Source organism: Berghia stephanieae, chromosome 4 (assembly GCF_034508935.2).
Source record: "Berghia stephanieae isolate SIO BIC M18660-M18661 chromosome 4, UCSD_Bste_1.3, whole genome shotgun sequence".
Taxonomy (NCBI): domain Eukaryota; kingdom Metazoa; phylum Mollusca; class Gastropoda; order Nudibranchia; family Aeolidiidae; genus Berghia; species Berghia stephanieae.
In genome coordinates this window covers 21,021,658-21,031,657 of record NC_088363.1, presented here as the reverse complement: position 1 = coordinate 21,031,657, position 10,000 = coordinate 21,021,658, and the positions used below count along the sequence as shown (strand labels likewise).

The 10,000-nt window shown below is 36.7% G+C and overlaps 1 protein-coding gene across 1 annotated transcript in view; it reads right to left on the bottom strand.

The window, feature by feature from the left end:
- The window catches only part of LOC144971721 (uncharacterized), a 37,855-nt gene that overhangs the window by 12,027 nt on the left and 15,828 nt on the right, over nt 1–10,000 (bottom strand). The window contains exons 13-17 of the mRNA XM_078912795.1: nt 4,417–4,493; nt 2,927–3,062; nt 2,155–2,355; nt 1,320–1,460; nt 73–301 (exon numbers count right to left, since the gene is read on the bottom strand). Coding sequence (XP_078768921.1) covers nt 73–301; nt 1,320–1,460; nt 2,155–2,355; nt 2,927–3,062; nt 4,417–4,493 — 784 coding nt within the window. The remainder of the gene's footprint in view (nt 1–72; nt 302–1,319; nt 1,461–2,154; nt 2,356–2,926; nt 3,063–4,416; nt 4,494–10,000) is intronic.

Below are 10,000 nucleotides of genomic sequence, written 5' to 3'. Positions count from 1 at the left end.
GTGTTGGTCAGTTATATTTCCGGATGGCAATGTAGTGAGCTTCTTAGCCAAGCGCAGACTATCTCTACTCACTTGTTTGTGGCCCCGTTAGCCTTGAACTTGATGACGATAGTGATCGTCTGAAATTCTTTGTTGGCCGTAGCCGGCACGATGATGTAGTTAGCACCCCATAGGACGACTGTGTCGTTGTCTGTCTGACTAAACAAGCTCCTCAAAGGGAAGAATGTCAGACTGTTGTAATTGTTGGAACTGTCCTGCATTGTGAAGTTGTTGAAGTCCAAAAAGAGATCTTCAGAGCAATCTGCAAAAACATTTTTAAATAAAAAAGACTTGAGCTTTTATATAGTGCAATATCTACAAAACGTTCTCAAAGCCCTTTACAAAGGGTCCCTGACCAACAGCAACACGTAACAAGTAGAACGAGACATGACGGCTGTTAGGCGATATTACAAATTTTTTTTTCTGACAGAGACAACGCTGTTAACGGTCAGGTACTCATTTTACACATGAGTACGATGAGAGAATGTGATTAAAGAGCCTTTTCTAGGGAATACTATGCTACGAGCGAGGCTCCAACCCAAGATCTTAGGATCTGAAAGCGAGTGCCACACCACAAGACCACATATCCGCATATTTAAATGAGAGAAATACAGTGTTAACCAGTCAACTGCCCTATCTCCAAATAAAAACCAAAAGAAACAAGTCTATTTAAAAATTGAGCCCCCCAAAAAACATCCTTCAAATATTTTTTGGATTTAAATGATCGTCATCTTAGCTAATCTTTCCAATCTAGAGCCTCGCCTCGATGTCTAGCTACCAAATTATAGCCATGAGGAATGATAATGTTTGGAAAAGGTAATGTTTGGTAAAATCTTGGTGTCTCCACAGCTCAGTTCGTTTCCTTCAATACAATGTGTTGGCGTCAGCAAGGTGACAAAACAAGCATTTCGGGCTTATCTACACGTATTTTCATTTATTAATTTGTTTTCACCAAAAATACAAGTTTCTAACCTAAACTGAATCTCAGTTAAAATATTAGATTACACTGATTTCCCTTTTCCTTCTTTTTTCCTTTTCTGCAATTGTATTTTTCTAACGTAAATGTATTTTTATATTTGGTTGTAAATGTAAGAAAAGCGACGTATACTTATTTGCAAGTCCGATAACCCACATTTTATTGGCTCATTGCCGTAATTGAAATACTCTCAGAACAACGCAAAATAGTGTCCATTACAACAATGTTAAATCAAGCCCATGATTGAGTTCGGACATCAAACTTGCTTATATTATGTTCAAGTCAAAGAAATCGAAAGACTTACGATCAGTGGTATTTCCAACACAGGTACAGTCATCAATATCAAATGAGAGTCCTTGAGGACAGGCTTTGTCAGTGATGAAGTAATTGTCAAACACTCTGTAGTACTGGGGTCCGAGAGGGGACACGGTGTATGGACAGAATTCTGAAAAGATTAAAGAAAACACTTTCAACTAAATGAAACCGTTTTCGTAATTTTCAGTTGTTGCTGGTTGTGATATTATTATAATATTCAGATATTTTCTTATAGTTAATTATGCAGGGGTGTCGAGTAGGTATCATGTGTATATCACGTACACCTCATAACGCGCTGAACTCTCTCTCCCTCTCTCTCTCTCTCTCTCTCTCTCTCTCTCTCTCTCTCTCTCTCTCTGCATTTTTTTTAATTCTCTTTTTCCATCTGGCACTTCTCTATACCATATATCTATCATCATTTGTGAATTATAGATTGGCGGCAGACAGACCATGACCGAATAATCTAAACCATAGAATGCCATTGGTTGTTATTAATAAAGACAAAGTGATAGAATTTTACTGACAGAATTATAATAAATCGACGCAGGAAGTAAACAATTATTTTTTAAAAATATATAAACGTTTGTATTGGACAACTTATGAATTTTTTTTTTCCGAAACAAGTCGGTTTATTTGTTCTAATATTCACTCAGTCCCATGGGTGCTAATAGTCGTGGGAACATGCTGGTTGAAGACGTGACAGCCTCACGCCAATCAGCCATGTCTCTGGCCTTTTCTTGAAGCCAAGCCTGTCCATCCTTTGATGTTGTCGTGCCATAAATTCTTCCATGTTCTAATATTGTCATTGACAAAGTGATACTCACTGATATGAGGGGTCACCACATTAGTAGGACAAGATGCGTTGCAAGATGAATCCGCGACACATCCTGATCCTTCTACAAAAGCGTATTCAGAAGCACAGCATTGCGCCTCGGAGAAAGCATTATCCAAGCCCACACATGACCAGTAGCTGTTGCACTGAATTCCATAGGCCCGATCCCCGGTTGCTCCATTTCTGCACGGATCTGTTTAAATAGTCGGAAATGGTCAGGTAAAATGTGTTTATGTGATATCATATTATTTTCACGATCATTGGGTTGATAAAAAAAGACTTGAGTCCAAGCTAAATTACCACGTTATAATTTGTTGGTTTTAAGGACAAACTATGAACTATCCCGCATTACGTAACGATTTATCTATAGTTGCTTTGATGTGAAGTATAACGAACCAATACATACAACTGTGTAACCATGAACTTTTATAGATAAAAACGCTTGGCAGGATTCCAAACATGCATGGCAAGTAAAAGGAAACAAGACACGACAACTTTGTTACTAACTTTTATAGTCTGGTTAATACAGTTTAGTGAGAACAACTCACAAACGCGGATGGCAAAAACAATAACAAAGGCCTGAGGGACGTCATCCTCGAACTATCTATAGTCTGGTTAATACAGTTTAGTGAGAATTACTCATAAACACGGATTTCAAAAAAACAAAATAACAAAGACCTGAATGACGTCAGCTTTGTTCTATCTTTAAGTTGGGTTATCAGACCTGTATAAGTGTCTACGTATACGTCGAGTGACACCCTTACCATCGGCTGTGTAGAACAGTGTGGGTATCGTACACGCTCCAACTTGATCGTTCCACAGAGTTCCGAACTTACAGAATTTACTTTCACTGGCTTGTTGATACTCCAACTCTGTCGGTGATGAACCATTTTGTACACACTGGATAGAGAAATAATATTATGTGATATTAATTATTATAAAATTAATCAACGCTGCCGCTGCTCTGCTGCTTGCTGATGATGATGATGATGATGATGATGATGATGATGATGATGATGATGATGATGATGACGAGGAGGAGGAGGAGAAGGAGGAGGAGGATGGTATCTTTGAACATGAAAACATTCATTGATGATATACAATAGGTCCGAGGTTTGGGAGTTTTTGCCAAAATGAGGGTCATTTAAATCGAACAATATTCAAAGGACGAGTTTTCTGGTCAAATTTTTAAATAAGTGTCCTTCGAAAGTACGGCAGTTAATTGGTTAAAAACATGTTACAGTAAGAAGCGATAATCGCCTAAAGAAAATGAATAGTGAGTTGTTGTAGTCATGAATACAACTCACAGTTCACTTTCCTTGGTGTTCATCTCATAGTATTGTCACGTGATTTAAGGACAGTGCCGGGTTAGGAATTTGCAAAATATACGCTTTCCGCCTTAAACCGACGTCGTGTGCTCATTTACAGGTCCTATAAACCAAATTGATATGTTCTTATTGTTGTGATGGGAATACTTTCAAACCAGCATGCAGAATCGTCCATTACAACAATGTAAATCAAGCCCAAATTCCGTTTGGCTAGGAGAATTGCAATTATGTGGACGTAGCCTTATAGATAGAACAGAACTGAAGTCACTCAGCTTTTTGTTATTTCTTTCGCCAGGATTTTTATGAGTAGTTCTCATAAAATTGTATTAATCAGACTTTAAACGTTTAAGATCACACATAGGCTTGTGTGTTGGAACAGAATATCTTGATGAAATTGTTATGAGGTATATATATATATATATATATATATATATATATATATATATATATATATATGTCAAACCTAAGCCATTGCGTAAAATAGGTGAACAGTCTTTTCAATTTTCGGCCCCCCATTTTTGGAACTCTCTCCCATCACACGTGAGATGCTCGGATTCGTTGACAACGTTCAAATCTCGCTTAAAGTTTTATCTTTTTACGTCATAATGTTGCAATATTATTTTCATATTTTGTTGTTGTTAAATTGAATTCGTATCACGTTTCCTTCACACTTGTCTCACTGTAATATGTTTTGTTTTATATCACTGTAAAGGCTTAGAGCCTGTGACAACGGGGTAAAGCGCTATATAAATGCCATTATATTATTATATTATTATTATTATTATTATTATATTTATTATTATCATATTATTATATATAATTTATATTATATTTATTATATTATATATATATATATATATATATATAAACGCATGGCATAGATAAGTATTATACATTCCTTGAATTGTAATGTGATTCATATATACCTGGAAATACTTGGCTGCATCACTGACATCCTTCACATGTGTGATTCCATTCAATGCACCCAGCGCTGAACAGTTAACTGTCCACAAAAGAAAAGAAGAAATAAAAACACAAAATCATTTTTAATCCGTTGACACATAAATAATGATCCATAAACAATACAGTTCTCGCTGCATTCAAGCAGGTGAATAGGATTCAATAGTCTGATGTCATGTCCGCCCAGCAACGGGCAGTTTTGTTCTAAACAAAGAAAATCAGTAGTTTTGATTCTTCATGCTGGCTAGAATTTTTTCACATGTTATGTGATCAGAATGGATAAAAGTCAAAACATGATCAGATTTATGTTTTTCTCCTCTTGATACACTTTTATGCTCGTCGGAGAAAAATTTCATAAGGGCGTCCGCCATTGTTCCGATAGTTTAGAACCAGTTACTATAGTCAGATTTATTATTAATGGCGCGTTTTTCTGGTTTTTCTCAGCTGTCCTTCCATCAAAAGTTGTAAAAAATTGTGTCAGCCTCTGAATCAACTTGTCTTAACTGAATCTAGATTTTGGACCGTATTGATGACATATTTAAAAGTTTTCTTCTTTAAGACCTATAAAAAGTTACTTTAAAACAGCTGACATAAAATTAGAGATTTTACACTGTAAAAAATAAAAACAAGTTACGCACCACAAAGTATGAATGAATTCATCGTAGATCTGACGTTGTGATTATGAGTTCACGTCATACTTCTTTCCAAATAATAATAATTTGCTTTTAGTGTTATAAACATACCACGTATGTAGTTTGTATTAAATTTAGAATTTATTATTTATGGCATATTATCTACATCATGTCGCAATTACCAAAGACTGATATGAAATCTATCGCTTTAAATCATTTGAAATAGTGATTGTATACTCAATATTGTCAAATTAACAAACACTGTTTATATAACTTTGACAAATTTTGTCTATGCATGAACGTTTCATACGGCCTTTAAAGGTTTTAAAAACATATTAGGCTCTTAAACAACACGATACGGTACCGAATCTTTATCGGTTCCACTCTCGTAAAGCTGCGAAAAGAAGTCTTCTTGTATCTATCGATAAGTCATAAAGAGGACGGCAAATGTTTTGGAATTTCACAATCAACCATGAGAAGATCGTTATCGAAATACGACAGATATATCACCAGTGTAGAACGACGTGGCAGGAAAAGGATCATAGATAACTTTGATATGGATATCATCCAAAGATGTATGGGTGAGCGTAAATATACATCCGAAAAAAATATTGGACGTCTGATTATTCAAGCAGAAAAAGGCCCACGGGTTCTGGACAGAGAATCAATGTTATTCTTGCAGGTGGTGATGATACTGGATATTTACAAGGATGCCATGCCATTTTTTCTCTTCTGCATCATCTGGAATATTAATCTGGGGTCAATGCAAATGTGTTTTAAGACTGACTAAATATCGTTTGCTGTCCTCCATTGAAGCACCCAGCTGTATTGTATTGGACAACGCTACCATTCGTTGGCCCATGGTCAATTTAAGGCTCCAACTTTGGTAATTATAAAAGCTGACATGATTTCATGGTTTCAATCAGACAGTACTACATATTCTGACCATTTATCAAAATGCTAACTATACTCCTTAGTAAAAAACGAAGTGAACCAGAAACAGCTTTCAAAGCAGACTGTCTAATCAGGGAGTTTTGAAACGATGTTGCGCGACTTCCCCCATATCATTGTGAGCGCAATATCAAGGTCATTGGGCTATAGTAGAGGGAAAGATTGAGAGAAGGGACACCAAATTTACTCTCACCGACGAGGTAATAAATGATAAAGAGTAGACTGAGAAAAGGCATGCCTCAACTTTCGCAAACTAGAGGAGAATTACATTTCATTGGATAGAGTGATGCTCGGAATCTTTCTGTAGTCGTTTCATTTCTCCTTCTCATCATCCTTGTCATCAGACTGTGCTGATTGATGAGTCCAGTATTTCTTGGTTGTTGTTATAGTTGTTGTTGTTGTTATTGTTGGACACCTAATTGTTGAGACACTGTCTCATAATTGATGAATTTTTACTTTTGACCAATCTACAAAAAGTTATGTAATCCTCTTTGGCATAAACAAAGATATTTCTCAAACTTTTGCAATCAAAATTATATTGGAAGCGCATTATCTTCACTTTCGTTTGTATTCACGAGTAATGTGTATTGACAGTTATAAAATGTAGATGTCTGATAGTTAAAAATTGCCATCCATTGCTTTATATTGAAATACTGCACGTATATCGTTTAAGCTTCAATAAACCGAACACTCCAGTTTAACGAATTCCTTCAAAATGGATGTGCAGAAAATTCATAAATTGATAATGTAAATCTGCTATGAATTCCGATCCTCACCTGTTATCGATTTTAATATAGCTGTAATAAAAGAAATCCTTTCCTATTGTTTTAAATTCATAAAAAAAATATTTTTAATTAAGAAAAATTGATTCAGAGGTTTATACAAATTTTTGCAGCTATGCATTGGGGGGCAGCTGAGAAAAAGAAGAAAAACACGCGCCACTTATTAAAATTCTGACTATAAGTTACTATGCATCATTACGAGGGAAGTGACGCCAGAACTGTTGAAGCCTATTCCAACACACTCGAAATTACAGCACACTAGAGCTGGGTGGCCGAATTTTATCTATATAATGAGTCGTTGCCTACCATGAACATCGGATTTCAGCATGCTCGGATCCTAGCACGCTTTTTGACTTCTGTCGAGATCGTGCTAAAATCCGGTGAGTATTGTATTGTACAAAGCATGATTTTTATGATCTCTAAAAGTAACTTCTTTATTTCACGGGCAGAAACGTTAATCATCATTGTATGTAGTTATATATATATATATATATATATATATATATATATATATATATATATATATGCTTTTTTTTTAATTTTCCCTATACATCCCATCTCTGCTCTAAGGTTATGCTTGTACAACATGCGTTCAAATGATTTAATTCATTTTAATGAATTAAATCTCCGCAACTATTCTTTAAGAAATTTAGACTTCCGAAAAGTATGTAAAGAATTCCGTTGTCCATCAAACGGTGGTTTTGATGAATATATACATACGTATTATGCACAAAGGGTTTCAGCCATCAGATCGGGTCCAGTTTATTTCGATATGATACTATTCTGAAGAAAAGATTCGTTTTACCTCTTACTCTGGTGACAAGAGCAATCTTGAAAGTTACGCCTACTTGCCCACTATGATGTATAACTACATCAATGGCATTCCCCAAATTTCCCAGTGGAACTACCGCATCTTGTGTCACCATTTGACGCGGGACGTGCCAACCGGTTACTTCCAAGCACAGGATGATCTAGCAAACAGAATGGCCAGAATATACACTTGGGACCGTGTGCCCTCTTAACCCGTGATGCTCGTTTCAAATTGAACGAATTTGACACAGACAGAGGCACTTCCCACACCCTTCTAGACAGCCTCATGCACGAGATTCATGGGGAGGACAACAACGGAAACAATCTCACCGATAACTCATTCGGTCTCATGCACTATGACATCTCATCCACCGCCGGCACTAACAAACCACTCAACGTGGGACATTACCACAGGTGGTACAAACTCCTTCAAAAGGGTGCCATGGGACTTCAGGTTAACCATAGAGGTTTCAGGGATGAGAACTTGTGGGTTGCCAATGTCTATCAAAAACTGTAGATATGGAAAATGGCAATACCAGACAAGTAGAGTGACATATGCTCTTCCTCTTGAGATAGTCTACTCCACATCCCTTCAAAGTTGGAACCCACTCAACCGACAAGGAAGCTGCTGTGTCCAAAGATGGAAGAAATTGAGGCAGTGACGCTAAGACGGCTTAAAACGGAACATGCTCCAGACATTACTACAGAACCCCGGTTGACGGAAACCTTGAGAGAGATAAGGCTGATTCCGCCAGAGGAGCAGTTGACGTCCTCGACAGAAGTGACAATGTAAAGAAGGCTGCCTCTACCGGTTGTCTGTATCATGACACCAAACATTCAGGATGTGGGAAGTGTCAGAATTAGATATCCCATCTTCCCTGTACACTCTGAGGGTAGTCCTCTTGGAGAGGAAGCCATTACTTTGAAACAGATGGTGATGAAGATGTCTCGTTTCGCCAATTCATATGAAACTCCACCTGTGGATGGAGGTAACACAACAAGCAGATGTCGATGTTGACTTCGAAGTTAGAGAATCTGCCAAAAAAAATACCATGATCTTCACGGCTATGACTTCACCTTGACTTCAACCGAGTATAAATCTATTGTGAACGTAACTCACATGACCGTAACCAGGTCCTACAACCTGGGCCACAACCACTTACTGATTATTTAAACAATAAGGACAACCAACCGTTCTACATCCAGAAATGTGACGGGCAACCCAACTGCTGGGACAACCATAGCCACTGGCTTAGTAAAACCTTGAAATTTAACCCAGGACACGCATCTAGAGCATTTTGGATTTAAAAAGACGAAGCGACATCTGAGGGGCTGAAATTAACATAATTTCTTTTAATTCAACTGTACCAATGATTAGAATGTCTTTTATATAAAAACGCATGATGGCATGATGCAGTCACTTATATCTTACATGATATCAAAAAAAAATTATAAATTTTAAGTTTCTCAAATTATGTCGATTGAGCAAGATCGATACAACAAACATACTATATTTTCTTTCATTGCACAAGAATAGTCGCGAGCTCTGGAATCAAATTTCAACAAAATTTCACCTCTTCATTTGTCGTTTTTACATAGAAGTTAATCTGAAAATTGATAAGAGAATTCCTATGAAAATGTAAGTCAATTGTAAAGTTTGTAACGATATAAAATGCAACCACAGAAAAAAGTGGTCACCATATTTTCGATTCTTTGTTATTTTTCTAATAAACAGATGAATATAAGAAAGAAAAAAATCTCCACAACTATTCTTTAAGAAATTTAGACTTCCGAAAAGTATGTAAAGAATTCCGTTGTCCATCAAACGGTGGATTTGATTAATAAATACATACGTATAATGCACAAAGGGTTTCAACCACCAGATTGTGTCCAGTTTATTTCGATTTGATACTATTCTGATGCGGTGAGTCGCATTTTCTTTTCTTGTGCGGCCTTGTGGTCTTGTAGTATGACACTCGCTTCGGATCGGATCGCATAGTTGAGTCGTCGAAAAAGGCTCTTTACTCACATTCTCTCGCCCTACTCAGGTGTAAAATGAGTACCTGGCCGTTAATATCGTTGTCTCTGTCCGAAAAAATATGTAGTATCGCCTAACAGGCGTCATGTCTCGTGTTACTGTTGGATAGGGACCTCTTGTAAAGCGCTTTGGGCACGTTTAGTAGATATTGCGCTATATAAAAACCTTAAGTTTTTTTTTTAAACAAACAAACAAACTTTGTATTATTGAGTATGGACATTTAAAGTGTATTTTTCTTCCGCTTTTATAGAGCAAATTATCCATTAAACATGCTCAAAGCGCTTTATAAAGGGTCCCTGACCAACATGAAACATTTAGAACGAGACATGACACCTAT